At 55.4% G+C, this 13,241-nt stretch overlaps 2 protein-coding genes across 8 annotated transcripts in view; one reads left to right on the forward strand and one right to left on the reverse strand.

Moving 5' to 3' along the window:
• SYK (spleen associated tyrosine kinase) overlaps nt 1-11,586 on the forward strand; it is an 84,936-nt gene extending 73,350 nt beyond the window's left edge. For both annotated transcript variants that reach the window (XM_023243250.2, XM_023243249.2), the window contains 3 exons: nt 3,057-3,197; nt 3,897-4,009; nt 9,740-11,586. In XM_023243250.2, coding sequence (XP_023099018.1) covers nt 3,057-3,197; nt 3,897-4,009; nt 9,740-9,812 — 327 coding nt within the window. In that variant the 3' untranslated portion in view covers nt 9,813-11,586. The remainder of the gene's footprint in view (nt 1-3,056; nt 3,198-3,896; nt 4,010-9,739) is intronic.
• Nucleotides 9,154-13,241, reverse strand: part of AUH (AU RNA binding methylglutaconyl-CoA hydratase) — a 362,269-nt gene continuing 358,181 nt past the window's right edge. For 5 of the 6 annotated variants that reach the window (XM_045043299.1, XM_045043298.1, XM_045043297.1 and 2 more), the window contains one exon: nt 9,154-10,313. In XM_045043299.1, coding sequence (XP_044899234.1) covers nt 9,997-10,313 — 317 coding nt within the window. In that variant the 3' untranslated portion in view covers nt 9,154-9,996. The remainder of the gene's footprint in view (nt 10,314-13,241) is intronic. The other variant, XM_023243254.2, reaches the window with a different exon arrangement.

Here is a 13,241-nt window from a genome sequence, read left to right on the forward strand (position 1 = left end):
TATTTGCAACAACACGGATGGTCCTCGAGGGCATTATGCTGAGTGATAAGCCAAACAAAGAAAGAGAAATACTGCATGCTTTCACTTATATGTGGAATTTAAAAGCCAAACTCACAGAAACAGTAGATTCTGGTTGTCCGGGACTGAGGGGTAGAGGAGATGAGAAGACGGTAGTCTCAGAACGTAAACTTTTAGTTATCAGAGGAATAAATTCTGGGGGTCTGTGTTGGGTATGGTGCCTGCAGCCTATAGGACTGTGCTATATATATACGTGGAAGTTGCTACGAGAATAGATCTCGCATGTTCTCCCCACAACAACAAGCAATGGTAATTTTGTCAGATGAAGGATGTGCTAAGTAACCTTACTCTGGTAAACATCTTGCAAAACCTGTGTGGCTCAGTCACCGTAGCGTGCATGTTAGAAGCGGCACGGAGATCACGCACTCCTGAAAAGACGGAGACATGGACCATTTCTTTGAGAAGACAGGGTGAAATGGAACAGAATCGAGAGCTAAACAACGTTACAGAGAAATGATACTAATGGAAGCACATCTGTGCGTGACAACGTGACCTTGTGCCGAACACAAATGCCCTTTGATCCTGCAGCTCTGCCCTGCATGGGGCACAGATACACACGGCCAGTAATGTTCATTCTAGAATGACGTGTAATAGCAAACATCAGGAAACTGCCTCATGGTCTCTCGGTAGGAGGCTGGTTACATCAGTCGTACTAGATTTTCTAGGAGGCATGCAATTAACTCTTCTAAAAGTGACTATTTGCGCGTGCTGACGTGGAAATATATCTACAACACGTGCTTGAGCAGCACCATTAAAAAATGAAGTGCAAAGCATACGCTCCTAGCTTTTCCACCTCCAAAAACATATATATTCCCTCTCTGTACTCGTGTGTAGATTTTTCTGGAAAGATTCAGGACAAACTACCAAACACGGCCATCTCTGTGGATGAGGATTTGGAGTTGGTGGAGAGAGATTTACCTTTTTGATGTATATAGGATTTGTCAAAGGGTTTCCTTTGTATCACCTCAAAATTAAAATTAAAACCAAAATGACACACGAGTATATTGTTCACAACGTTTGAAGTCAGAATCTAAAAATAATGCATAACATGATTGAGATGGAAGTGTAATCAGTGTGTCGTTTAGAGACGGGCCATGGTGTCTGTGCTCTCAGGCCGATGTTCCCGGGCTGTCCCCTCTCAACCCACCACCTCCCTCCCCACGAGGGTGCTTGTGACGGTTCCGTCCACAGGACGTAGCAGAACTTACGTGCACCAGACTCCAAGCCCTAAAGGGTTTCGCGGGGCACGATTCTGATCTCTTTACTACCGCTTGCTTTTTTATTTTATTTTTTTATTGTTTATTTTTGAGAGAGAGAGAGAGAGTGTGTATAAGCAGGGGAGGGACAGAGAGAGAGGGAGACACAGAATCCGAAGCAGGCTCCAGGCTCTGAGCTGTCAGCACAGAGCCTGATATATGGCTTGAACTCACGAGCCTTGAGATCATGACCTGAGTCAAAGTCGGACGCTTAGCCGACTGAGCCACCCAAGTGCCCCTACCACTTGCTTTTTGAAATTAGAAAGTTTAAAGCATTTGGGGGGGCGCCTGGCTGGCTTAGTCAGTGGACCATGCAACTCTTGATATCAGGCTTATGAGTTCGAGCCCCACGTTGGGTGTAGAGATTACTTAAAAATGAAATCTTTTTTTAAAAAAAGTTTAAAACAGATTTTAAGCAATACTTGCAATCTGTAACAAAATAATTAATGTCGGCTTAAAATCATGGACAAAAACACAGAGATAGTTAAAGATGCTACAGCCCAGTATTTCTTGGAGCATGACCATGGGATCTTGATGCTTGACTCTTTGCATGTTGCAACAAGCTCCATGAAATATAAGTCACCCAGGAAGAGGTGAGAGAAAAAAGACAAAAAGGTACAAGAAATACGGTCTGAATCTTAAAAATATGTACTTAAATCTAGGGGCGCTTGGGTGGTTCAGTCAGTTAAGTGTCTGACTTCGGTTCAGGTCATGATCTCCCTGTTCGTGGGTTCGAGCCCCGCATCGGGCTCTTTGCTGACAGCTCAGAGCCTGGAGCCTGCCTCGGATTCTGTGTCTCCCCCTCTCTCTGCCCTTCCCCTGCTCATGCTCTCTCTCTCTCTCTCTCTCTCTCTCTCTCTCTCTCTCTCTGTGTCACAAAAATAAACATTAAAAAATTAATATTTATTTAAATCTTAAAAATTTAAGATTTAGTCATAGTTTTAAGATTCAGACCAAATACATACATGCAAACATGCACACGACATTTGGGGAGTCATTTTCTTCTTTTCTTCTTTCTTTTTCTTTCTTTCCTTCCTTCCTTCCTTTGTTCTTTCCTTCCTTCCTTTCTGAGAGAGACAGAGCATGAGCAGGGGAGGGGCAGAGAGAAAGAGAGAGAGACAGACAGAATCTGAAGCAGGTTCCAGGCTCTGAGCTGTCAGCACAGACCCTGACGGGGAGCTTGAACTCACCAACCACGAGACCATGACCTGAACTTAACTGACTGAGCCACCCAGGTGCCCTATTCTTGTTTTTCTTAACAGTGGTTAATACACATAACCTAAATTTGACCATCGTAACCGTTTTTAAGTGTAATGTTAAGCACACTCCCTGCGGTTACCACCTCTGTCCAGAATTCTCATCTTCCCAGACTGAAACTCGGTCCTCATTAGGCCCTGGCCACAGTTACTGCACTTTCTGTCTGTGACTCGGAGCCCTCTAGGGGCCTCAGGGGGGTGCTTTCACACAGTATTTGCACCTTAGTGACTTGACCGGGCTTGTTTTACTGAGGCTAATGTCCTCGGGGTCCATCCCTGTTGTCACATGTGCTAGAATTCCCTTCCTTTTTAAGGTCCGGTGACTTTCCACCATAGGAATATCGACATGTTGTTTATCCGTGCCTCCGGCGGTGGACCCCGGGCGGGCTCCCGCCTTTTGCTGCCATGAACGGGGGCGCCCGCGATCCTGTCATTAACGGAGTGCCCCCGTCTGCTTTGCCCGCAGGCCCAGACCCACGGGAAGTGGCCGGTCAAGTGGTACGCCCCCGAGTGCATCAACTACTACAAGTTCTCCAGCAAGAGTGACGTCTGGAGCTTCGGCGTGTTGATGTGGGAGGCGTTCTCCTACGGGCAGAAGCCATACCGGGTGAGCCGCCGCGGCTGCACTGAGCCATCACAACAGATCAGACAGACCAGCCACACGCTATTGCCACGGGACCCCTTTGGAAAATCATAAAATCCAGGCACCCTTTCTGAGTCTTGCACGACCTTTTTGCCAGTGAGCCATTAACAGGACCTCAGTTTTGTTCTAAGCTGAAGAGGCAGTATTGGATAATAACTGAACAGTGTCTATGTGTTTTTCATGACGCGTTACGCCTGGCGGTGTGCATAAAACAGACCCAAATCAACATTCATTAGAGTTGAAATAGAAATGATGGCAATTTCCATGACTACATTTGCAGTCCAGTTAAATATTTTAGTTGTTGTTTTTTTTGTTGTTTTTTTTTTTAATCCGAATGGATACATCTCAAAAAGGGCCCATGTGCTGGAACACAGCTTGATGAATTTTCACAAATGGGATGTGCTCATGAAACCAGAGCCCAGGCGATGAAACAGAACAGAACCCCGCCCCCCGCCCCCGCCGGTTCCCCTTGCACATACAAGCTGTCCCCCAAGGGTCACCCCATCTGATGTCTAGATCCCGGGTTAGGAGCACCTGTTTTTGGTACTTTTTCTAAGTGAAATCACGCAGTGTGTACTTTTGGGGCGGGGGTAGGTCCTACCTGCTGTTTTGTTGTAGTCAACACCACGTTCACCAAGCTCGGGTATGTTCTGCGTGTTTCAGGGCATGAAGGGAAGCGAGGTTTCGGCCATGCTGGAGAAAGGAGAGAGAATGGGCTGCCCCACGGGGTGTCCGAGGGAGATGTACGAGCTGATGAAGCTGTGCTGGACGTATGAGTGAGTACTCGCACGCCCTGCGGTTTGTGCAAATGCCCTGGGGCAGATGGGAGGCACCGAAAGGAAGCCCCGCCTCCCTTCTGAACAGAGGGACTTGCTCCCTTGTGAACAGAGCACGGTGGGGGTGGCTTGCTTCCTGGACCGTGCACTTGTATTCTTCGTTCTAAAGAGTAAATTTAGGCAGTTACTGTCATCCAGGGGGTCAGAATTTAAACGTAGATAATACCAGCTGGAGGTGGGGGTGGTCACCGCAGAAGGATGTCGGTGGGAGTCTGGGCTGGTGCCGCATGCCACAGTGGGTGGCAGAGGGGCTCAGTGGGGACAATGTTGTACTCGCCTGGTTCCTGACCACCTTCATAGTGCGGCAAGACCATGGGTGTTGTCCAGGTCACGGGTGGATGGGCCGAGGGAGCCCTTCCCCGGAAGCGACTCAGACCTTGCAAAGTGGCCTCTGAGTCTACCGAGTGCGTCCTGCGTCCTGCCTGGGGGACCACAGGTGACGTCGTAGGCAGCTCAGCAGGGAGAGAAGCGCATCACGCCTGAGAATCAGGAAGTGGCCCTTGACCTTGCCCACAGGGGCGGCCTGTGAGTGGGTCATGGGGAAACCGCGAGCCGTGGCCCCCGTGTCTCTGGCCCTGGCATGTGCCTGGGAGCCCTCGCAGCCCAGACACGATGCGGGTCCACGATGCAGAGGAGCTCACGTACCTGCCATGGGCTTTACCACCTCAGGGTCAGACCTGCTCCCAGATACCCGGCTGATGTTGAGGGATGTTCCAAGCGCTTTCAGATGCCACCTGGGGTTCTCTACCTCCCGGGAGCATCGTCCGCCACAGCCACATTGGGAGTGGAAGGGATGCCGTCGTTCTCTGGAAGTGACCCAGGGGCGGCCCCGAAGGGAGAGGGCGGAGGTCTCCCAGCCTGCCGCTGCGGACACCGTGCAGGGGAAGGGCCTCTGGCGGAGGCCCGATGAGGCCGCTGGGAACGGCGCAGGCTTGTCCTGGCTTCCGGTGCACGCCGCTGGGCCGTGGGGACCCCACAGGCTGCGAGGATCCGCTGGGAGCTGACGCCCAGGTCGGAAACGAGCTCACTGCGGCCTTCTTCCATGCGCTCGTCCCAGCCTCTGGCCTAAGCGACCTCTCCATCCCGGGGACGCTGGGTCAGGTGACCCCCAGCCACAGTCCGAGGCCTCGGGTCAGGTGCAGCCCTGGGGAGGGCACTTGGTAGAAGGGGGCATTTCCCGGATGTGCTCTCCCTCCTGCCTGGGCCTTCCTGTGGAAGCGTTCACTTCCTCGGGGAAGAACACCCTTTAAGTGATTCTGAGACAAACGGAAAAGCCTCAAATTCAGATAAACTCGCAGGGCGATGGTTGAAGTGAGCATTGTGGCATTTGCTAATGCTGACACCTTTATTTCTGTCGGTTGTCCTGTGTGTTGCCAGTAAGGAGTGGAGGGGTGGGTGGGAGGGATCAGGACGGGTGCGGGCTTGGGGGATGTGCCCAGCGGGGTGAGCGAGGCAGGCGGACGTCCAGCTTGGCTCCGGGGTCCCCTCAGCACTGGGCGCGTGGCTCCTGTGACCCGGGCATCAGGGGCAGGCGACATTCTGTCCCCGCTGGATACCTGCACACGTACAGCCGCTCCCACGGTCTCTGCCGGCTTGGTCCACGGAGGGAGGACGTGCAGGGAGACAGTTGTCCTGGGAACTCACCGGAGCCGTGACAAAGGGAGTCCTGTTCTCTCGGAGGGCTCGACCCCCCAGTGTCCGTGCTCACCTAGAGGTTTCAGGAGGGTCTGAGTGAGGCCGACGCGCAGGGATGTCTCGTCCCCATCACTCCAATCCCCGCGTGCTCTCTGGTGAGACCCACGTCGCCCGGAACCAGCCCCAGTATCAGCCAACTTGACGGGAGTGATGACCGCCCACAGCCTGAAATTAGAAATGACTCCTCATCGGTCTTTGATTGCTTTTCCAACAAAGCTGTGTTTCTGAAGGTTGGAGTGTTTCTATCAGTGACTTGAAACAGGGCAGGGGGTGGGGGTGGGGGCAGGCGATGATCAGAGGCTCGGTCTGAATGTCAGCAGTCCCACGATGCACCACTGAACGGAAAGGCACCGTTTCCTTGGGCGTGGCTCCAGGAGCGGGTCTGGCTACCCCCGGGGGGACGCCTGCCCCCGGCCGCCAGCATCTCTGTTCACCTGGCTGTCCCCTGGGCTCCATGGTGTGTCTGGGGTGGGGAACCGAACCCTGAGTAGGCGGACATCCCCCCCAGCCCTCCCGCTTTGCAGAGGGGAGTGGGGTGCTCAGAGAGGTACCTGCAGAGGTCACGCTGGGGGCCTGGGTGCACTGTGGAACCCAGGGAGGACACACGGGGAGCGGGACTGGGGGCTTCAGCTAGAAGGGTTTCACAGACTCCTTGCAGGTCCTGTACGTAGAGATGCCAGGGGGAAAAGGCCTGGTGAATCGGGAGAAGTTGGGGCTCTTCACGCTGAAAAATAGGGCGGCGGCCTAAGGGAGAAAAGTCTGGGACATTTAGGATGTCTGAGGTCGGGAATGATCTAGATGGAGCCCCAAGTGCTGCTTAAAGATCAGCAAACACGAGCAACAGGGCGACATTGCCTGGACCATCCTTGTCCCTGGTCCCGGCTCTGCTCAGGGCCAAGTCCATTCCCTCTGAGAGCCCCCTCCCCTGAGAGCCCCCTCCCCTGAGAGCCCCCTCCCCTGAGGGCTCCCTCCAGAGCCTCCCTCCCCTAAGAGCCCCCTCCCTTGAGCGCCCCCTCCCCTGAGAGTCCCCTCCCCTGAGAGCCCCTCCTCTGAGCACCCCCTCCAGAGCCCCCCTCCCCTGAGATTCCTCTCCCCTGAGAGTCCCCTCCCCTGAGAGTCTCCTCCCCTGACAGCCCCCTCCTCTGAGCGCCCCCTCCCCTGAGAGCCCCCTCCCCAGAGTCCCCTCCCCTGAGTGCCCCCTCCCCTGAGAGTCCCCTCCCCTGAGAGCCCCCTCCTCTGAGCGCCCCCTCCAGAGCCCCCTCCCCTGAGAGCTCCCTCCAGAGCCTCCCTCCCCTAAGAGCCCCCTCCCTTGAGCACCCCTCCCCTGAGAGTCCCCTCCCCTGAGAGCCCCCTCCTCTGAGCGCCCCCTCCAGAGCCCCCCTCCCCTGAGATTCCTCTCCCCTGAGAGTCCCCTCCCCTGAGGGTCTCCTCCCCTGACAGCCCCCTCCTCTGAGCGCCCCCTCCCCTGAGAGCCCCCCTCCCCTGAGCACCCACGTGGCCACTCTCCCCACTGGAGGTGCCGTGTGCAAGCCTCCATCCCAGCACCAGGCAGGGGGTCAGCAGGCCTCAGGGAAAGCCCAGCCCCTGCTGGAGCCTGCAGTTGAAGAGAGGGGCGAACAGGCCGCAGGTAAGCCAGGAAATTAGTGCATTCTGTTGTGTGTTCACAGAAGGGGAGGAGTCCGATGGCCTTTCAGGGCTGAGGACACGGCCCAGGGGGACTACACAGGGGACACATGTGTGCGGGTGCTTACTCATAGAAGGAGCAGGTGCTTGGAGGCACAGAGGCTCACAGAGCTTCCAGAACTTGGTGGAGTCAGTGAAGTGAATACAAACGAGCCCTGTACATTCTCTAGGCTTTTTGAGGCTTTTTTGTTTCCATTCTTTCTCTGTTCTAAACAGTCAGCTACCTTCACCAGTGTGGCTGATAGACTTGTAGATAGATAGATAGATAGATAGATAGACAGATTATAGATAGATAGATGATAGATACATAGATGATATATGGATAGATACATACATATATGCATACATACGTGATAGAAAGATCTAGATGGATGGATGGATGTTGGAGGGATGGACAGATTGATTGATGATGGACAAGGATGACTGATAGAAAATGAGTCAATCAGTACATGACAGATGGATAGAGATGGGTAGGTAGAGAGGACACTTGTATATATTTGTACACGCTTGGAGACTTATCACTGACACACCTATGACCCCCCTCCACATACACACCGGCTGACACTTTCCGGGGTGGTTGCTACTCTGGGCTGGGGGGAGCACGGGCTGTCGCGAGGCAGACAAGCCACAAATCCACCCCATATAAGCATGTGGTTGCGTATTTGATAGGTGCCGTGCAGCCCCCGTGGGAGGTTGTGGGACCATCTTTCTGCTAGAGATCCACCGTGGCCTCTGTCAGGGAGTGGAGTTCTGGACGGCAGGATGAGGGGCAGGGGCGCAGGCCACGAGGAAAGAGGGGCCCCCGGCACGAGGGCCCGAGTACAGAAAGCACCCCGAGGCCTGGGGAAGCAGATGCGGGCAGGCGGGGACAGACGGGAACCTGGCACACGTACAGGACGCTTGGCCACACTCGCTGAAGCCCCACATCATCCTTACTCCTTGGGGCGGCCTCTCCCACAGTGTAGAGGAGAGATCTACATACAGCCTGAGCAGGTGTCTGCGGAGGGCCAGCCTGTAGCCCTGCATCGCTTCCTTCGCTTGGTGCCCGGCTGCCGGGTGGATGAAACCCCCAGAGAAAGATTCAAAGGGGGCTCTGTGCATCTGGGCCCCCATACTTGCAGCGGAATGTTCTGTTTTGCAAAGGTGATGAGGTTGTGCTCTTAGACCGTAGGAGGAGGGAGCCTGTCTGTCCGTCTAGACACAGGTCTCACACATGCTCCTGCACCCGGGCTGGGCCACCACCCCATCTTGAACACAACCTGGTGGCCAGAGGCATGACCCCCACCATGAAGCCCAAGATGGCCTGTGTCCCCAGCCATGACCACAGACTGCTGATAAGTCCCAGCAGGTCATTATGGTTTCTCCTGGCTCTTAAAAGCTGCAAGCGAAACCATTTATGTTGATGCCGTTTGACAAAACCCGTTTCGGTTCTGTAGAAACCACTCTCCCTACAGTGGAGAGTGATTCTGGGTCCCCGTGAGCCTGCCCCCCGGCCCGTCAGACCTGGAGCAAGTGACAGTTTCAGTGTGGACACTTCACCCAGTTTAACCTCAAGCTCTGTTTCCCTTACCGGGCAAACTTACCCGCTGGCATTATAGCCAAAAATCTTGCGATACAAGCAAAATCACTTCCACACCGGGATAGATTCTCAAGAGTTTTGAGAACTACTTGCTTCCGGCTGATCCTGTCATATTGGAGAAAGCGGAGGCGTCTCTACACGTTTGTCATATTGGAGAAAGCAGAGGAGAAGTTACAAACTGAGGTCATTTCCCACCCTCAGCAGTGACAGAGAAGTTCGCCTTGTGGGTTTGTGACCGTCAGTGCCCGCGTCTTTGGCTTTGAGTTTAATATGAACCCATATCATCCCACGGTCCCAGAAAGCCCAGAGCCATCCGATGGGGGCAGGGGGAGAGCTTAAATTGTGTCCATTTTTAGCAAGATTATGAGTCCAACTTGAAATATAGGTCTTCAGCCCATTGACCCACTAAGTATTTTTAGGCATGTCCTATTTTGCTGGATCACAGGTCTCTGAACTGGGGGCGAAAGATCTCGGCTCCCCGTGCAAAACGTCTCCAACTTGAAGGTGGACACGAGTCACCTGGGGATCGGGTCCTGCAGGCCACGTGGGCCTGACTGTATTCCGCCAGGGGCTCCTGGTCCCCGGGCGCGGGGAGCAGGGACGCGCAGGCTCTGGAGGAACCAGCAGGGGGCGCAGCCACCTCCACTCCACCTGCCGGAGGGGCTTTTGCCACAGCGCGTGGACGGACAATAATGTGCGTCTTCCCTTTCCAGGGTGGAGAGCAGGCCCGGATTCGCAGCCGTGGAACTGCGTCTACGCAATTATTACTACGACGTGGTCAATTAACGGCCCCACGCCCTCCGTGGCCGCCTTGGGAGCAGACGAGGGGTCACAGCAAAGCCAGCCCAGTGCGTGGATTTCGAGAGTTTCCACCTGCGTCTGCTGCCAGGGGAGCCGGCCTCGTGTGGAGCACGCCTGTGACCGTTGTCCCCAAAGCCTGTCCCAGAACACACCCTCCACAAAGCAGCCCCTACCGGGAGAGCCCGGGAAGAAGGACAGCAGGGTCAGAGGGCCCGGGGAAGGATCCCTTTGTGTTTCTTGTCTGCGCGGTGTGATTTCGTGGCAGGTTACGTTCAGGATCTGTTTCTGCATCGGAAGATCTGGCAGCCTGGAGGCGTCCCGTGTGCCGTTCTCCGCGGCCAGGGGTGCGGCTGGCCTTGCCGTCTGCGGTGGAGGGAAGGGGAGCAGAGGGGAGCTGGCTGCCTCCAGAACTTGGCTCCGACCGGTCGAAAGATGGAAGGAGCCCTGCCACCGAAAAGCTGCCCTGGTGACACAAGTCCTTTGAGGCTGAAAACACAAAATCCAAGCATGTAGTCAGTTAAAGGGGATAAAAAGTTTGGAGACTGCATTTGCTCTGTGTGATCTCAGACGGAAGACGCACACCTGCGTGGACAAGGGGGCTCTCGGCACGGACCGGCTTGGCTTCCTTTCCCCTGAAACAGCCTCTCTCCCGCATACTCTCCCAAGACCGTGCTTTCAGGGGACTGGTAAATAAAAGTGCAGGCGGTGGAGGGCCGTGATGTCTGTCACCGTGGGCCTGAGCGAGGACAGACAGCAGGACGCCACGGGTCCTCATCTCCTGAGTGAGGTCCGAGCTCCCCTCCGCCAGAGAGAGGGTGTCGCCAGAGTTCCCCAGCCCTTTCTGTGTTCACAGCAGGGAGGACAAGCTGGTGGCCAAGGCCCTCTAAACGCGAGCCTCCTAAGAGTGTGTTAATTCCTAATAAAGCCGCAGACCCTGACCCTCACCGCAAGTATGCCTGAGTGTGACTTTGGGTTGAAGGTGCGAGACGAGGAATTCTCTGCTAGTTCCCTAGGCGTAGTGAACCCCTGAGCAGGGTTTGGGCTTACACGAATCACTGGCCCTCATATACCAGTAAAGTTAGGATTAGCTGCCATGGGCTGGATGACGTGGGGTGACATCTGGACCAGAGGCCCCGGCGCTGAGCTGCGGGTACCCTTCAGGTGCCGGAGCGTGTCTGTCGCGGGGCCGCACGTGGAAGGCTCGGTGACATGACCCAAGTCTGGAGGGGAAGGACTACTCACCGCGCGTCTGCCCTGCCACAGGGTCACGCGCACTCCCTGTGCCTTTACCTGGGGGGCCTTGTTTAGCGGGAACAGAGGGGCCTCACGGACGGAGGACAGCCAGCCTGTTCTGGCCAGAACCATTTGTCTGCTGACGCCGTGGACACTGCGTTCCCCCACGGCGGGACTGAGGTTTCTGGAAACGATTACTCGTTTCTCCTCTGAGCGTGTCCCCACACGGGCTGTCACCAGCCTTGGTGGCGACTTCACTTCGTCCCCTGCCCGGCGGCCGCTGCTCCGTCTGGATCTGCACGTGTGGAGGTGCCTGCTGGGCTCTCGGGCCCCATCGCCCCACAGAGCACACTCGACCGGATCATCAGTATTCTTCCTCCATCTCAAGAACTGCTTTTTGTCACTGGACTTTTTAACTGTGATTTTTTTTTTTTAAATAAAAGTTTTAAATTGGTTTGATGATTCTTTTCGTGGATGTTACTGGAATGTGGTAGGATGCACTCTCAAATAAACTGTTAAACAGCAACTGTGTGTGTGTGTGTGTGTGTGTGCGTTTTCTTGTGAAGTTCCCAGTTGCGTCCTGGAAGGATGGACACACACAGAATCCTCGGACGGGTCCGTGAGCTTGAGCTGCAGATGCCTGCCAAGGGGGCCCTGGCCAGCCGTGACCGTGCTCGTGGGTTCCACACACGGAGGGCCTGACCCTGACGGAAGAGGGCCTGACCCTGACCCAGAAGTCCCGGTGGGTGCCAAAGCAGCGCTCCGGGGTCGCAAGCTCTGTCTTTGTGAAGATTGCTTAGGGAGCACCGGGGGAGCCGAGGAGGGGATTCCGGAGCCCTCATCTCCCCCTGTTTTCTCCAGGGTGCCACACGCTCACAGACTCCCGTACACAAGCATGCATACCACATACACGCCTACACGCTGCTGCTCACATTACATGTGTGCACACTCATACGTGCACGTGCACACCATGTACACACCTACACACAGCTCACGTTACATGTGCACGTGCCTCATACGTGCACGTGCACACCACGTACGTGTCCACACACCGCTCACATGTACACAGCAAGCGCCTCCTATGTGCACATGCACGCCTTGTACACGCCTACACACCGCTCAAGTGTACACACACATGCACACCACGCACACACCTAGACACCGCTCACATGCACACACCACATATACACACTCGTGCACCACGTACACGCCTACACACCGCTCGCGTGTACACGTGCACACACCTTGCACACACACACCACATACACACCTTACACGCCGCTCACATGTCCACGGGCACATGTGTGCCCAGCATATACACACCTGCACACCGCTCACGTGTACACGTGCACACCCCTTGCACGCGCACACCACATACACACCTGCACACCTCTCACGTGTACACGTGCACACACCTTGCACACACACACCACATACACGCCTACATGCCGCTCACATGTCCACGGGCACACGTGTGCGCACCATATACACGCCTGCACACTGCTCACATGTACACATGCACACCCCTTGCGCACGCATGCATGCCACGTACACACCTGCACACCTCTCACGTGTACACGTGCATACACCTTGCACACACCACATACACGCTGCTCACATGTCCACAGGCACACGTGTGCCCACCATATACAGGCCTACACACCTCTCACGTGTACATGTGCACACCCCTTGCACACGCATGCATGCCACGTACACACCTGCACACCGCTCACATGTACATGTGCACACACCTTGCACACACACAACATACACGCCTACACGCCACTCACATGTCCACGGGCACACGGGTGCCCACCATATACACGCCTGCACACCGCTCGCGTGTACACGCACACACACCGCACACTGAACCACACCCCACGTGACCCCTTCGCCGCCAGCGTGGGGCAGTTGTCCCGCCTCAGGATGCGCCGGCGGCTGTTTTCGTCTAAGCCTCTCCTGGCCACCAGCCTTCCCCCCGGTCCCACTGACGGTCCCGTGCTCCGGCAGGCAGAGGTTCGGGGGCCTGGGTGGGCTGGCCTCACACTCCCTTGGTGGCCCTGGGAGCGGGACGGCCACGAGAGCGGAAGGACGGACTGCCAAACGGCCCGGGGCCTGCTGCTCTGGAAGCAGTACGTGCCCAAGACGTGGCAACAGAGAACAAAACAGACAGCTGGTCCC

Source organism: Felis catus, chromosome D4 (genome assembly GCF_018350175.1).
Source record: "Felis catus isolate Fca126 chromosome D4, F.catus_Fca126_mat1.0, whole genome shotgun sequence".
Taxonomy (NCBI): domain Eukaryota; kingdom Metazoa; phylum Chordata; class Mammalia; order Carnivora; family Felidae; genus Felis; species Felis catus.